The sequence below is a fragment of the Oncorhynchus gorbuscha genome, linkage group LG21, assembly GCF_021184085.1.
Source record: "Oncorhynchus gorbuscha isolate QuinsamMale2020 ecotype Even-year linkage group LG21, OgorEven_v1.0, whole genome shotgun sequence".
NCBI lineage: Eukaryota > Metazoa > Chordata > Actinopteri > Salmoniformes > Salmonidae > Oncorhynchus > Oncorhynchus gorbuscha.
In genome coordinates this window covers 2,738,192-2,757,080 of record NC_060193.1, presented here as the reverse complement: position 1 = coordinate 2,757,080, position 18,889 = coordinate 2,738,192, and the positions used below count along the sequence as shown (strand labels likewise).

The 18,889-nt window shown below is 41.8% G+C and overlaps 1 protein-coding gene across 2 annotated transcripts in view; it reads right to left on the bottom strand.

Moving 5' to 3' along the window:
- Positions 1-219: 219 nt before the first annotated feature.
- The window catches only part of otud4 (OTU deubiquitinase 4), a 57,309-nt gene continuing 38,639 nt past the window's right edge, over positions 220-18,889 (bottom strand). Inside the window, exons 18-21 of one of the 2 annotated variants that reach the window (XM_046319702.1) lie at positions 8,860-8,900; positions 7,767-8,565; positions 7,422-7,522; positions 220-1,213 (exon numbers count right to left, since the gene is read on the bottom strand). In XM_046319702.1, the coding sequence (XP_046175658.1) occupies positions 602-1,213; positions 7,422-7,522; positions 7,767-8,565; positions 8,860-8,900 (1,553 nt within the window). In that variant the 3' untranslated portion in view covers positions 220-601. The remainder of the gene's footprint in view (positions 1,214-7,421; positions 7,523-7,766; positions 8,566-8,859; positions 8,901-18,889) is intronic. The other variant, XM_046319703.1, reaches the window with a different exon arrangement.

The following is an 18,889-nucleotide window of genomic DNA, read 5'->3' as shown; positions in this document are numbered from 1 at the left end:
ATTATGCAATTATGTCAACACAGCTGAAAACTGTTGTTCTGATTAAATAAGCAATTAAACTGGCCTTCTTTAGACTAGTTGAGTATCTGGAGCATCAGCATTTGTGGGTTCGATTACATACATGTATATATATAAAGTACATTTAAAAACTTTTAAACGGTAGTGTTATATATACATAATCCATAATAAATGTTTCTGAAACAGACAAAAAAGGCAATATCTAATACAGAAAACTTTTATTAAATGAAAATTCAAACATCTACCTGGAATAACATTAACTACCCGGTGCAGGATCAACATCTTTCAGAGGAGATAGTCTGTATCCCAAATGACACCCTAATCCCTATATAGTGCACTACTTTTGACCAGGGCCCTATGGGGGGGGGGGTAGTGCACTATATATGGGATACAGCCAGAGTCCAGAAAGCAACAATAACATGGAGAAAAGACACTTGACAGATTTCTTTTTTTCTTTTTTAAAAAGACGAGTCCAACGACATAATCCCACAAACCAGACGATTAAAATACCAAATCAGAAAAAAACTAAAATATAAACAACCCCCCCCCTCCCAAAAAAAAAAACATATCAGCCAATCAAATCTCACAAATCTGTATAAGGGGGGTTCCTCATCCCACTAGAGTCGCCTGCCTCTCTGACATTGGAATGCTGTTGATTGTAGTGGTAGCTCCTCCCCCGACCCCTCACATTTTGTCCTTTAGAGGTGGCGTCGCCCCCTCTTCCTTCCTGCTTCCTGTCCCCTCGGTCTTGTTCCCGGAAACCTTCCCTGTTATCTCTCCTCCCCACTCCTCTGGAACCTCCTACCCCCCGTCTCTCACCCCTCCAACGGTTCTCTCTATACCCTCTGGCTCCTCCTCCCTCCTCGTGTCCTCCCCTCCCTCCTCCACCTCTGAAGGAGCGACTGTAGAACTTCTTTCCGTTTCTGAGGGTGTGGTCATTAGGGTCTAGCCACTCCCCTCCCTCCCAGTCTCGGTCCAATGATGTTACGCCGCTTGGGGTCTGGGGCACTAAATATGAAGTCTCGCCCCAGCTCCCCGTCGTCGTCTCATTGGTCGTTTTCATGTTAAACTCCGCCCCGCTCTGGGTCATGGGGGCGTCGCCCGCACCCTGCATCGCCATGCCGACGGATACATCCTTGAACATGGTCTGGGCACTTACTGTTGTTATCAGGTGACCCTCGGGGACCCATGTGACCTGAGAGAGGTAAGAGAGATAGATAGAGATTAGTAACAGTACAAAAACCAGAAACACTATACACAAAATCAATGAACAACAAAATCCCATGACGAAAATTTAAGTCGATCAAAATACACATTTGGGTGTCACTGACATTCACCTTAAGGATTGGTGGAATCATTTAAAAAGTTGCATAAACACACAGGCTGACAAAATAATGGACGTTTACCTAAAAGTGTATTTTGAACTCAGCAGAGTTTCAGAATAGGTGATTAGAGAGACGACCATAAATCATGGAGAACAAGATCCTGCACCCTCAACATAGTAAGGGAAACAGCCAACTTGTACCGCCAGTCAATGGAAGTGGATTCATGTCTGTTTGAGCAAGATTCCCTAAAATGGCCGCCAGACATTTGGCCACTGCTCTGCCAAAGTGTTCTGGTGAGAAACGCTCAGAAAATGTACCGTCGCTTTCCCTCTCGAGCAGAGTCCAGATTATGACACTGTGAAAAGATGTTATCGGCCTCCCGGATGGCGCAGTGGTTAAGGGCGCTGTACTGCAGCGCCAGCTGTGCCACCAGAGACTCTGGGTTCGAGCCCAGTCGTAAACGGTCACGACCGGGAGGTTCAATCGTCCGGGTTAGGGAGGGTTTGGCCGGTAGGGATGTCCTTGTTAATCTCGCCCCAGCGACTCCTGTGGCAGGCCGGGCGCAGTGCACGCTAACCAAGGTTGCCAGGTGCACTAACCAAGGTTGCCAGGTGCACTAACCAAGGTTGCCAGGTGCACTAACCAAGGTTGCCAGGTGCACTAACCAAGGTTGCCAGGTGCACTAAACAAGGTTGCCAGGTGCACTAACCAAGGTTGCCAGGTGCACTAACCAAGGTTGCCAGGTGCACTAACCAAGGTTGCCAGGTGCACTAACCAAGGTTGCCAGGTGCACGGTGTTTCCTCCGTGTCTCTTGTCGAAGTGTAACAGGTGCTATTTAGCGGCTGGCCCGGGTGCTATTTCGCGGCTGGCCCGGGTGCTATTTCGCGGCTGGCCCGGGTGCTATTTCGCGGCTGGCCTGGGTGCTATTTCGCGGCTGGCCCGGGTGCTATTTCGCGGCTGGCCCGGGTGATATTTCGCGGCTGGCCCGGGTGATATTTAGCGGCTGGCCCGGGTGATATTTAGCGGCTGGCCCGGGTGATATTTAGAGGCTGGCCCGGGTGATATTTAGCGGCTGGCCCGGGTGATATTTAGAGGCTGGCCCGGGTGATATTTAGCGGCTGGCCCGGGTGATATTTAGCGGCTGGCCCGGGTGATATTTAGAGGCTGGCCCGGGTGATATTTAGAGGCTGGCCCGGGTGATATTTAGCGGCTGGCCCGGGTGATATTTAGAGGCTGGCCACTCACGTTGGGTGTCTTTTAGGGCCCAGTTGTTGTTACTAGTCATCTTCCAGTGGACCCCCCATGAGTGTCTTTCAGAACCCCTCCTAAAACCCCCCCTGGTTCATTCTGGTTGTTGTCAGTGACTTTAGTTGTCCCTTTTATTTGAGCGACATGTTTGGTTTTCTTGCTGAGGAACTCCAGAAATGAGCCGAATAACATTTTTTGCAAAATGTTAAAATGATTAACATAGTGGACCATACAGCCCATCTATAGTGTAACATAGTGGACCATACAGCCCATCTATAGTGGACCATACAGCCCATCTATAGTGTAACACAGTGGACCATACAGCCCATCTATAGTGTAACACAGTGGACCATACAGCCCATCTATAGTGTAACACAGTGGACCATACAGCCCATCTATAGTGTAACACAGTGGACCATACAGCCCATCTATAGTGTAACACAGTGGACCATACAGCCCATCTATAGTGTAACACAGTGGACCATACAGCCCATCTATAGTGTAACACAGTGGACCATACAGACCCTCTATAGTGTAACATAGTGGACCATACAGCCCATCTATAGTGTAACATAGTGGACCATACAGCCCATCTATAGTGGACCATACAGCCCATCTATAGTGGACCATACAGCCCATCTATAGTGTAACACAGTGGACCATACAGCCCATCTATAGTGGACCATACAGCCCATCTATAGTGGACCATACAGCCCATCTATAGTGTAACATAGTGGACCATACAGCCCATCTATAGTGGACCATACAGCCCATCTATAGTGTAACACAGTGGACCATACAGCCCATCTATAGTGTAACACAGTGGACCATACAGCCCATCTATAGTGTAACATAGTGGACCATACAGCCCATCTATAGTGTAACATAGTGGACCATACAGCCCATCTATAGTGTAACATAGTGGACCATACAGCCCATCTATAGTGTAACATAGTGGACCATACAGCCCATCTATAGTGGACCATACAGCCCATCTATAGTGGAACACAGTGGACCATACAGCCCATCTATAGTGTAACATAGTGGACCATACAGCCCATCTATAGTGTAACATAGTGGACCATACAGCCCATCTATAGTGTAACATAGTGGACCATACAGCCCATCTATAGTGTAACATAGTGGACCATACAGCCCATCTATAGTGGACCATACAGCCCATCTATAGTGTAACACAGTGGACCATACAGCCCATCTATAGTGGACCATACAGCCCATCTATAGTGGACCATACAGCCCATCTATAGTGTAACATAGTGGACCATACAGCCCATCTATAGTGGACCATACAGCCCATCTATAGTGTAACACAGTGGACCATACAGCCCATCTATAGTGTAACACAGTGGACCATACAGCCCATCTATAGTGGACCATACAGCCCATCTATAGTGTAACACAGTGGACCATACAGCCCATCTATAGTGGACCATACAGCCCATCTATAGTGGACCATACAGCCCATCTATAGTGTAACATAGTGGACCATACAGCCCATCTATAGTGGACCATACAGCCCATCTATAGTGTAACACAGTGGACCATACAGCCCATCTATAGTGTAACACAGTGGACCATACAGCCCATCTATAGTGTAACATAGTGGACCATACAGCCCATCTATAGTGTAACATAGTGGACCATACAGCCCATCTATAGTGTAACAGTGGACCATACAGCCCATCTATAGTGGACCATACAGCCCATCTATAGTGGACCATACAGCCCATCTATAGTGGAACACAGTGGACCATACAGCCCATCTATAGTGTAACATAGTGGACCATACAGCCCATCTATAGTGTAACATAGTGGACCATACAGCCCATCTATAGTGTAACATAGTGGACCATACAGCCCATCTATAGTGGACCATACAGCCCATCTATAGTGTAACACAGTGGACCATACAGCCCATCTATAGTGGACCATACAGCCCATCTATAGTGGACCATACAGCCCATCTATAGTGTAACATAGTGGACCATACAGCCCATCTATAGTGGACCATACAGCCCATCTATAGTGGACCATACAGCCCATCTATAGTGGACCATACAGCCCATCTATAGTGTAACACAGTGGACCATACAGCCCATCTATAGTGTAACATAGTGGACCATACAGCCCATCTATAGTGGACCATACAGCCCATCTATAGTGGACCATACAGCCCATCTATAGTGTAACACAGTGGACCATACAGCCCATCTATAGTGTAACATAGTGGACCATACAGCCCATCTATAGTGGACCATACAGCCCATCTATAGTGTAACACAGTGGACCATACAGCCCATCTATAGTGGACCATACAGCCCATCTATAGTGTAACATAGTGGACCATACAGCCCATCTATAGTGTAACATAGTGGACCATACAGACCCTCTATAGTGGACCATACAGCCCATCTATAGTGGACCATACAGCCCATCTATAGTGTAACATAGTGGACCATACAGCCCATCTATAGTGTAACACAGTGGACCATACAGCCCATCTATAGTGTAACATAGTGGACCATACAGACCCTCTATAGTGTAACATAGTGGACCATACAGCCCATCTATAGTGGACCATACAGCCCATCTATAGTGTAACATAGTGGACCATACAGCCCATCTATAGTGGACCATACAGCCCATCTATAGTGTAACATAGTGGACCATACAGCCCATCTATAGTGGACCATACAGCCCATCTATAGTGTATTATTGTAACATAGTGGACCATACAGCCCATCTATAGTGTAACATAGTGGACCATACAGCCCATCTATAGTGTAACATAGTGGACCATACAGCCCATCTATAGTGTAACACAGTGGACCATACAGCCCATCTATAGTGTAACACAGTGGACCATACAGCCCATCTATAGTGTAACATAGTGGACCATACAGCCCATCTATAGTGGACCATACAGCCCATCTATAGTGGACCATACAGCCCATCTATAGTGTAACACAGTGGACCATACAGCCCATCTATAGTGTAACATAGTGGACCATACAGCCCATCTATAGTGGACCATACAGCCCATCTATAGTGGACCATACAGCCCATCTATAGTGTAACACAGTGGACCATACAGCCCATCTATAGTGTAACATAGTGGACCATACAGCCCATCTATAGTGTAACACAGTGGACCATACAGCCCATCTATAGTGTAACACAGTGGACCATACAGCCCATCTATAGTGTAACACAGTGGACCATACAGCCCATCTATAGTGTAACATAGTGGACCATACAGCCCATCTATAGTGTAACATAGTGGACCATACAGCCCATCTATAGTGTAACATAGTGGACCATACAGCCCATCTATAGTGGACCATACAGCCCATCTATAATGTAACATAGTGGACCATACAGCCCATCTATAGTGTAACACAGTGGACCATACAGCCCATCTATAGTCGACTATCAGATGTTCTATGAACAATAACCATGATAATCTGTAGAACAACTGATGTAGCATAGTGGCTAGAAAAGGTCCAGAAGCCTGGGGTTGGTCTCACTTCCTGATTGGGGCGGCAGCGTGGCCTAGTGATTAGAGCATTGGACTAGTAACCGGAAGGTTGCGAGTTCAAACCCCCGAGCTGACAAGGTACAAATCTGTCGTTCTGCCCCTGAACAGGCAGTTAACCCACTGTTCCTAGGCAGTCATTGAAAATAAGAATGTGTTCTTAACTGACTTAAAGGTAAAATAAAAATATATATATTCCTGATTGGTATTATATTATTAAAAGGTCCAGAAGCTTGGGGTTGGTCTCACTTCCTGATTGGTATGATATTATTAAAAGGTCCAGAAGCTTGGGGTTGGTCTCACTTCCTGATTGGTATTATATTATTAAAAGGTCCAGAAGCCTGGGGTTGGTCTCACTTCCTGATTGGTATTATATTATTAAAAGGTCCAGAAGCCTGGGGTTGGTCTCACTTCCTGATTGGTATTATATTATTAAAAGGTCCAGAAGCCTGGGGTTGGTCTCACTTCCTGATTGGTATTATATTATTAAAAAGGTCCAGAAGCCTGGGGTTGGTCTCACTTCCTGATTGGTATTATATTATTAAAAGGTCCAGAAGCCTGGGGTTGGTCTCACTTCCTGATTGGTATTATATTATTAAAAGGTCCAGAAGCCTGGGGTTGGTCTCACTTCCTGATTGGTATTATATTATTAAAAAGGTCCAGAAGCCTGGGGTTGGTCCATCTGCATTTACCCCAGGAAGAAAAATAACATTACTGTGGTTGACTAGAGGGTATACAGCTACAGTGAAAAGTGACTTTAAGCAGCAGGTTAGGAGAACTAACCCCCGCAGGTTAGGAGAACTAACCCCCGCAGGTTAGGAGAACTAACCCCCGCAGGTTAGGAGAACTAACCCCCGCAGGTTAGGAGAACTAACCCCCGCAGGTTAGGAGAACTAACCCCCGCAGGTTAGGAGAACTAACCCCCGCAGGTTAGGAGAACTAACCGCCGCAGGTTAGGAGAACTAACCCCCGCAGGTTAGGAGAACTAACCCCCGCAGGTTAGGAGAACTAACCCCCGCAGGTTAGGAGAACTAACCCCCGCAGGTTAGGAGAACTAACCCCCGCAGCCCGCAGGTTAGGAGAACTAACCCAGCAGGTTAGGAGAACTAACCCCAGCAGGTTAGGAGAATTAGGTTAAAGTTAGGAAAAGGGTAAAGGGTTAGCTAAAATGCTAACATTCTCTCCGACCATGCACCTTTTTTTTTAAACAATACTTTGGCAAGCGATGTAGCCCACTTAGTCAGGACGCCATTGCTGCTCCATCAAGACTTACCTGCTCAGTAGGAGGAAGAGGAGGGTTCACTAGCAGAGTGCTCGCCGTCTTCATGTCTCCCTGTCCTCTGTCTGCAAAGCCTGCAAGAACAGTCTGTAAAGCTGAGACAATAACCCGCACATTAAGAGACCGACCAAACCGTCCACTTATATCGTTGATTACCATAAATAACTTAAAGGTTCCTACTAGAGAAATGAAATTAGCTCTAAATCCTCTCTATTAGTAAATTGAGAGAATGTGTTCAACCTCTAAATCTTTGTGTAAACAAGTAAAAAGAGTTTTTTGTTTTCAACTTTATCAAACAAAATAATCGATCACATAAAATGTAGAGAGGTCAGCACTCACCTCTCTCTGTGTTGGAAGCAGTAGTACTAGTAGCAGCAGCATCAGCATCAGTAGTAATATTGACAACAGAGGTAGTATAAGCATTATGGTTCTCCAGGGGGCTGTGGCTGGACCTCATACCCAGGGAAGAGGCACCGCTGGCGGGGCAAGGATCCAGCGGTCCTTGGGTCTGGTTCCCACTGGGCAGCCTCGGGGGAGGGTACCCCAGAGACACTGATTGGTACTGGGGTACGGAGGGAGGGGAGGCGGCTGGAGCTGGAGTGTAGGGCTGAGCTTGAGAGGTGTGGGTAGAGGATTGGGGTGCAGTCGGGTACTGGTTGGGAGGTGCAGGTTGGGGTGCTTGTGGAGAGTATTGTGTCAGGGGTGTGGGTACAGAGCATACCCCAGCGTAGGCGTTCGGTCGCGGGGTAACGTTGCTACACCAGGGTAGAGAGCCAGCCATGCGTGGCTGGAACGGCACGGGCTGGGTTGAGGCAGGGTGAAGGTGGCGGTTGGAAGGGTACCCCAGGGCGGAGCGACCATCCTGCCCGTATCTGAACTCCATATGCTGGGGAGGTTCTGCAGCCGATTGGGGGGTTGATCTCTGGAGGTTGTCATGCAGATGGAGGCCCCCCAAACCCGTGGGGGAGGGGTACTGAGGGTGGGGGTGTCCGTACCCCTCCTGGGGCACGGTGGAGGGGTGGGAGGGGTACCAGTGGGAAGAGGGGAGGGAGACTGAGGGTAGTTTGGGCTGCATGCTGTAGGCCTGGTGAAGAGGGAGGATGTAAGAGTGGGGGGGCCACATGGGGTTGGTGAATGCCTGGAGGGGGAAGGGAGGGAGGGGGGAAGGGGGGAAGGGGGAGGGGCAGCAGGCAGGGGAGGGGCAGGCAGGGAGGGAGGGGGAGGGAGGGAGGGAGGGAGGGAGGGAGGGGGAGGGAGGGAGGGAGGGAGGGAGGGAGGGAGGGAGGGAGGGAGGGAGGGAGGGAGGGGAGGGAGGGAGGGAGGGAGGGAGGGAGGGAGGGAGGGAGGGAGGAAAATAGTGCAAGTGTGTTGGTTAGTAGTGTATTTACAGACACTTGTTCAGAGCTGCTAGGCAATGTAGTATGGTCATTACCTTCACACCAAGGTTGAAGAAAAACCTCAGGATGTTGACATCTGTAGAGAGAGTATTTAAAAAAAAAAGTTTTGTCAGATATTATTCAGCCTAATCAGACAGGTGTTTTACATGGACGATACATTGTTATTTTTAAATTTAATTTTACCTTTATTTAACTAGGCAAGTCAGTTAAGAACATATTCTTATTTTCAATGACGGCCTGGGAACAGTGGGTTAACTGCCTGTTCAGGGGCAGAACGACAGATTTGTACCTTGTCGACTCGGGGGTTTGAACTCGCAACCTTCCGGTTACTAGTCCAACGCTCTAACCACTAGGCTATTGAAGATAATATAAGTAGGGGAAACAATAGAACACTATGAAGACTCTGGAGATAATATAAGTAGTGGAAACAATAGAACACTGAAGACTGGAGATAATATAAGTAGTGGAAACAATAGAACACTATGAAGACTGGAGATAATATAAGTAGTGGAAACAATAGAACACTATGAAGACTCTGGAGATAATATAAGTAGTGGAAACAATAGAACACTATGAAGACTCTGGAGATAATATAAGTAGTGGAAACAATAGAACACTATGAAGACTGGAGATAATATAAGTAGTGGAAACAATAGAACACTATGAAGACTGGAGATAATATAAGTAGTGGAAACAATAGAACACTATGAAGACTGGAGATAATATAAGTAGTGGAAACAATAGAACACTATGAAGACTGGAGATAATATAAGTAGTGGAAACAATAGAACACTGAAGACTCTGGAGATAATATAAGTAGTGGAAACAATAGAACACTATGAAGACTGGAGATAATATAAGTAGGGGAAACAATAGAACACTATGAAGACTGGAGATAATATAAGTAGTGGAAACAATAGAACACTCTGAAGACTCTGGAGATAATATAAGTAGTGGAAACAATAGAACACTATGAAGACTGGAGATAATATAAGTAGTGGAAACAATAGAACACTATGAAGACTCTGGAGATAATATAAGTAGTGGAAACAATAGAACACTATGAAGACTGGAGATAATATAAGTAGTGGAAACAATAGAACACTATGAAGACTGGAGATAATATAAGTAGTGGAAACAATAGAACACTATGAAGACTCTGGATTCATCATCATCATCACTAATGTGTCATTCATCATCATCATCACTAATGTGTCATTCATCATCATCATCATCGCTAAGGTGTCATTCATCATCATCATCATCAAAGGTGTCATTCATCATCATAATCATCATCATCCACACTAAGGTGTCATTCATCATCATCATCATCACTAAGGTGTCATTCATCATCATCATCACAAAGGTGTCATTCATCATCACTAAGGTGTCATTCATCATCATCATCACTAAGGTGTCATTCATCATCATCATCACTAAGGTGTCATTCATCATCACTAAGGTGTCATTCATCATCATCACTAAGGTGTTCATTCATCATCAGTTAAGGTGTCATTCATCATCGCCAGGTGTCATTCATCATCATCATAAGGTGTATCATGACTGTAATCATCTTTGGATCATTCATCATCTCACTAAATGGCATATATTATTATTATTATATTATCATTCATCATCACTAAGGTGTCATTCATCATCATCATCACTAAGGTGTCATTCATCATCATCATCACTAAGGTGTCATTCATCATCAGCATCATCACTAAGGTGTCATTCATCATCAGCATCATCACTAAGGTGTCATTCATCATCATCATCACAAAGGTGTCATTCATCATCACTAAGGTGTCATTCATCATCATCATCACTAAGGTGTCATTCATCATCATCATCACTAAGGTGTCATTCACCATCATCATCATCATCATCATCATCACTAAGGTGTCATTCATCATCACTAAGGTGTCATTCATCATCATCATAATCATCATCATCACTAAGGTGTCATTCATCATCATCATCAATAAGGTGTCATTCATCATCATCATAATCATCATCATCACTAAGGTGTCATTCATCATCATCATCAATAAGGTGTCATTCATCATCATCATAATCATCATCATCACTAAGGTGTCATTCATCATCATCATCACTAAGGTGTCATTCACCATCATCATCATCATCATCACTAAGGTGTCATTCATCATCATCATCATCACTAAGGTGTCATTAATCATCATCACTAAGGTGTCATTCATCATCATCATCATCACTAAGGTGTCATTCATCATCATCATCACTAAGGTGTCATTCATCATCATCATCACTAAGGTGTCATTCATCATCATCATCATCACTAAGGTGTCATTCATCATCATCATCATCACTAAGGTGTCATTCATCATCATCATCATCACTAAGGTGTCATTCATCATCATCACTAAGGTGTCATTCATCATCATCACTAAGGTGTCATTCATCATCATCACTAAGGTGTCATTCATCATCATCACTAAGGTGTCATTCATCATCATCACTAAGGTGTCATTCATCATCATCACTAAGGTGTCATTCATCATCATCATCATCATCATCACAAAGGTGTCATTCATCATCATCATCATCATCATCACAAAGGTGTCATTCATCATCATCATAATCATCATCATCACTAAGGTGTAATCATCATCATCACTAAGGTGTCATTCATCATCATCATCATCACTAAGGTGTCATTCATCATCATCACTAAGGTGTCATTCATCATCACTAAGGTGTCATTCATCATCATCACTAAGGTGTCATTCATCATCATCACTAAGGTGTCATTCATCATCATCACTAAGGTGTCATTCATCATCACTAAGGTGTCATTCATCATCATCACTAAGGTGTCATTCATCATCATCACTAAGGTGTCATTCATCATCATCATCACTAAGGTGTCATTCATCATCATCATCACTAAGGTGTCATTCATCATCATCATCACTAAGGTGTCATTCATCATCATCATCACTAAGGTGTCATTCATCATCATCATCACTAAGGTGTCATTCATCATCATCATCACTAAGGTGTCATTCATCATCATCATCATCACTAAGGTGTCATTCATCATCATCATCATCACTAAGGTGTCATTCATCATCATCATCATCACTAAGGTGTCATTCATCATCATCATCATCACTAAGGTGTCATTCATCATCACTAAGGTGTCATTCATCATCATCATAATCATCATCATCACTAAGGTGTCATTCATCATCATCATCAATAAGGTGTCATTCATCATCATCATAATCATCATCATCACTAAGGTGTCATTCATCATCATCATCAATAAGGTGTCATTCATCATCATCATAATCATCATCATCACTAAGGTGTCATTCATCATCATCATCACTAAGGTGTCATTCACCATCATCATCATCATCATCACTAAGGTGTCATTCATCATCATCATCATCACTAAGGTGTCATTAATCATCATCACTAAGGTGTCATTCATCATCATCATCATCACTAAGGTGTCATTCATCATCATCATCACTAAGGTGTCATTCATCATCATCATCACTAAGGTGTCATTCATCATCATCATCATCACTAAGGTGTCATTCATCATCATCATCATCACTAAGGTGTCATTCATCATCATCATCATCACTAAGGTGTCATTCATCATCATCACTAAGGTGTCATTCATCATCATCACTAAGGTGTCATTCATCATCATCACTAAGGTGTCATTCATCATCATCACTAAGGTGTCATTCATCATCATCACTAAGGTGTCATTCATCATCATCACTAAGGTGTCATTCATCATCATCACTAAGGTGTCATTCATCATCATCATCATCATCATCACAAAGGTGTCATTCATCATCATCATCATCATCATCACAAAGGTGTCATTCATCATCATCATAATCATCATCATCACTAAGGTGTAATCATCATCATCACTAAGGTGTCATTCATCATCATCATCATCACTAAGGTGTCATTCATCATCATCACTAAGGTGTCATTCATCATCACTAAGGTGTCATTCATCATCATCACTAAGGTGTCATTCATCATCATCACTAAGGTGTCATTCATCATCATCACTAAGGTGTCATTCATCATCACTAAGGTGTCATTCATCATCATCACTAAGGTGTCATTCATCATCATCACTAAGGTGTCATTCATCATCATCACTAAGGTGTCATTCATCATCATCATCACTAAGGTGTCATTCATCATCATCATCACTAAGGTGTCATTCATCATCATCATCACTAAGGTGTCATTCATCATCATCATCACTAAGGTGTCATTCATCATCATCATCACTAAGGTGTCATTCATCATCATCATCACTAAGGTGTCATTCATCATCATCATCATCACTAAGGTGTCATTCATCATCATCATCATCACTAAGGTGTCATTCATCATCATCATCATCATCACTAAGGTGTCATTCATCATCATCATCATCACTAAGGTGTCATTCATCATCATCATCACTAAGGTGTCATTCATCATCATCATCATCACTAAGGTGTCATTCATCATCATCATCATCATCATCACTAAGGTGTCATTCATCATCATCATCATCACTAAGGAGTCATTCATCATCATCATCACTAAGGTGTCATTAATCATCATCACTAAGGTGTCATTCATCATCATCATAATCATCATCATCACTAAGGTGTCATTCATTATCATCATCACTAAGGTGTCATTCATCATCATCGTCACTAAGGTGTCATTCATCATCATCGTCACTAAGGTGTCATTCATCATCATCATCACTAAGGTGTCATTCATCATCATCATCACTAAGGTGTCATTCATCATCATCATCATCACTAAGGTGTCATTCATCATCATCATCATCACTAAGGTGTCATTCATCATCATCATCACTAAGGTGTCATTCATCATCATCATCATCACTAAGGTGTCATTCATCATCATCATCATCACTAAGGTGTTATTCATCATCATCATCACTAAGGTGTCATTCATCATCATCATCATCACTAAGGAGTCATTCATCATCATCATCACTAAGGTGTCATTAATCATCATCACTAAGGTGTCATTCATCATCATCATAATCATCATCATCACTAAGGTGTCATTCATTATCATCATCATCACTAAGGAGTCATTCATCATCATCACTAAGGTGTCATTCATCATCATCATCACTAAGGTGTCATTCATCATCATCATCATCACTAAGGTGTCATTCATCATCATCACTAAGGTGTCATTCATCATCATCATCACTAAGGTGTCATTCATCATCATCATCACTAAGGTGTCATTCATCATCATCATCACTAAGGTGTCATTCATCATCATCATCATCACTAAGGTATCATTCATCATCATCATCATCACTAAGGTGTCATTCATCATCATCATCACTAAGGTGTCATTCATCATCATCACTAAGGTGTCATTCATCATCATCACTAAAGTGTCATTCATCATCACTAAGGTATCATTCATCATCATCATCACTAAGGTATCATTCATCATCATCATCACTAAGGTATCATTCATCATCATCATCACTAAGGTGTCATTCATCATCATCATCACTAAGGTGTCATTCATCATCATCATCACTAAGGAGTCATTCATCATCATCACTAAGGTGTCATTCATCATCACTAAGGTATCATTCATCATCATCATCATCACTAAGGTATCATTCATCATCATCATCATCACTAAGGTGTCATTCATCATCATCATCACTAAGGTGTCATTCATCATCATCATCACTAAGGTGTCATTCATCATCATCACTAAGGTGTCATTCATCACTAAGGTATCATTCATCATCACTAAGGTGTCATTCATCATCACTAAGGTGTCATTCATCATCACAAAGGTGTCATTCATCATCACTAAGGTGTCATTCATCATCATCATCACTAAGGTGTCATTCATCATCATCATCACTAAGGTGTCATTAATCATCATCATAATCATCATCATCACTAAGGTGTCATTCATCATCATCATCACTAAGGTGTCATTCACCATCATCATCATCATCATCATCACTAAGGTGTCATTCATCATCACTAAGGTGTCATTCATCATAATCATCATCATCACTAAGGTGTCATTCATCATCATCATCAATAAGGTGTCATTCATCATCATCATAATCATCATCATCACTAAGGTGTCATTCATCATCATCATCATCACTAAGGTGTCATTCATCATCATCATCATCATCACTAAGGTGTCATTCATCATCATCACTAAGGTGTCATTCATCATCATCATCATCATCATCACTAAGGTGTCATTCATCATCATCATCATCACTAAGGTGTCATTCATCATCATCATCATCACTAAGGTGTCATTCATCATCATCATCATCATCACTAAGGTGTCATTCATCATCATCATCATCACTAAGGTGTCATTCATCATCATCATCATCACTAAGGTGTCATTCATCATCATCATCATCACTAAGGTGTCATTCATCATCATCATCATCATCATCACTAAGGTGTCATTCATCATCACTAAGGTGTCATTAATCATCACTAAGGTGTCATTCATCATCATCATCATCATCACTAAGGTGTCATTCATCATCATCATCATCACTAAGGTATCATCATCATCATCACTAAGGTGTCATTCATCATCATCATCATCACTAAGGTGTCATTCATCATCATCATCATCACTAAGGTGTCATTCATCATCATCATCATCACTAAGGTGTCATTCATCAACATCATCATCACTAAGGTGTCATTCATCATCATCATCACTAAGGTGTCATTCATCATCATCATCACTAAGGTGTCATTCATCATCATCATCACTAAGGTCATTCATTCATCATCATCATCACTAAGGTGTCATTCATCATCATCACTAAGGTGTCATTCATCATCATCATCACTAAGGTGTCATTCATCATCATCACTAAGGTGTCATTCATCATCATCACTAAGGTGTCATTCATCATCATCACTAAGGTGTCATTCATCATCATCATCACTAAGGTGTCATTCATCATCATCATCATCATCATAAGGTGTCATTCATCATCATCATCATCATCACAAAGGTGTCATTCATCATCATCATAATCATCATCATCACTAAGGTGTCATTCATCATCATCACTAAGGTGTCATTCATCATCATCATCATCACTAAGGTGTCATTCATCATCATCATCATCACTAAGGTGTCATTCATCATCATCATCATCACTAAGGTGTCATTCATCATCATCACTAAGGTGTCATTCATCATCACTAAGGTGTCATTCATCATCATCACTAAGGTGTCATTCATCATCATCACTAAGGTGTCATTCATCATCATCATCACTAAGGTGTCATTCATCATCATCACTAAGGTGTCATTCATCATCATCATCATCACTAAGGTGTCATTCATCATCATCGTCACTAAGGTGTCATTCATCATCATCATCACTAAGGTCATCATCATCATCATCATCATCACTAAGGTGTCATTCATCATCATCATCACTAAGGTGTCATCATCATCATCATCATCATCACTAAGGTGTCATCATCATCATCACTAAGGTGTCATTCATCATCATCATCATCACTAAGGTGTCATTCATCATCATCATCACTAAGGTGTCATTCATCATCATCATCACTAAGGTGTCATTCATCATCATCACTAAGGTGTCATTCATCATCACTAAGGTGTCATTCATCATCACTAAGGTATCATTCATCATCATCATCACTAAGGTATCATTCATCATCATCATCACTAAGGTATCATTCATCATCATCATCACTAAGGTGTCATTCATCATCATCATCACTAAGGTGTCATTCATCATCATCATCACTAAGGTGTCATTCATCATCATCATCACTAAGGAGTCATTCATCATCATCACTAAGGTGTCATTCATCATCACTAAGGTATCATTCATCATCATCATCATCACTAAGGTATCATTCATCATCATCATCATCATCACTAAGGTGTCATTCATCATCATCATCACTAAGGTGTCATTCATCATCATCATCACTAAGGTGTCATTCATCATCATCACTAAGGTGTCATTCATCACTAAGGTATCATTCATCATCACTAAGGTGTCATTCATCATCACTAAGGTGTCATTCATCATCACAAAGGTGTCATTCATCATCACTAAGGTGTCATTCATCATCATCATCACTAAGGTGTCATTCATCATCATCATCACTAAGGTGTCATTAATCATCATCATAATCATCATCATCACTAAGGTGTCATTCATCATCATCATCACTAAGGTGTCATTCACCATCATCATCATCATCATCATCACTAAGGTGTCATTCATCATCACTAAGGTGTCATTCATCATAATCATCATCATCACTAAGGTGTCATTCATCATCATCATCAATAAGGTGTCATTCATCATCATCATAATCATCATCATCACTAAGGTGTCATTCATCATCATCATCATCACTAAGGTGTCATTCACCATCATCATCATCATCATCACTAAGGTGTCATTCATCATCATCACTAAGGTGTCATTCATCATCATCATCATCATCATCACTAAGGTGTCATTCATCATCATCATCACTAAGGTGTCATTCATCATCATCATCATCACTAAGGTGTCATTCATCATCATCATCATCACTAAGGTGTCATTCATCATCATCATCATCACTAAGGTGTCATTCATCATCATCATCACTAAGGAGTCATTCATCATCATCATCATCACTAAGGAGTCATTCATCATCATCATCATCACTAAGGTGTCATTCATCATCATCATCATCATCATCACTAAGGTGTCATTCATCATCACTAAGGTGTCATTAATCATCACTAAGGTGTCATTCATCATCATCATCATCATCACTAAGGTGTCATTCATCATCATCATCATCACTAAGGTATCATCATCATCATCACTAAGGTGTCATTCATCATCATCATCATCACTAAGGTGTCATTCATCATCATCATCATCACTAAGGTGTCATTCATCATCATCATCATCACTAAGGTGTCATTCATCATCATCATCATCACTAAGGTGTCATTCATCATCATCATCACTAAGGTGTCATTCATCATCATCATCACTAAGGTGTCATTCATCATCATCATCACTAAGGTGTCATTCATCATCATCATCACTAAGGTGTCATTCATCATCATCACTAAGGTGTCATTCATCATCATCATCACTAAGGTGTCATTCATCATCATCACTAAGGTGTCATTCATCATCATCACTAAGGTGTCATTCATCATCATCACTAAGGTGTCATTCATCATCATCATCACTAAGGTGTCATTCATCATCATCATCATCATCATCACAAAGGTGTCATTCATCATCATCATCATCATCACAAAGGTGTCATTCATCATCATCATAATCATCATCATCACTAAGGTGTCATTCATCATCATCACTAAGGTGTCATTCATCATCATCATCATCACTAAGGTGTCATTCATCATCATCATCATCACTAAGGTGTCATTCATCATCATCACTAAGGTGTCATTCATCATCATCACTAAGGTGTCATTCATCATCACTAAGGTGTCATTCATCATCATCACTAAGGTGTCATTCATCATCATCACTAAGGTGTCATTCATCATCATCATCACTAAGGTGTCATTCATCATCATCACTAAGGTGTCATTCATCATCATCATCATCACTAAGGTGTCATTCATCATCATCATCACTAAGGTGTCATTCATCATCATCATCACTAAGGTGTCATTCATCATCATCATCACTAAGGTGTCATTCATCATCATCATCACTAAGGTGTCATTCATCATCATCATCACTAAGGTGTCATCATCATCATCATCATCACTAAGGTGTCATTCATCATCATCATCATCATCACTAAGTGTGTCATTCATCATCATCATCACTAAGGTGTCATTCATCATCATCATCATCACTAAGGTGTCATCATCATCATCATCACTAAGGTGTCATTCATCATCATCATCACTAAGGGTCATTCATCATCATCACTAAGG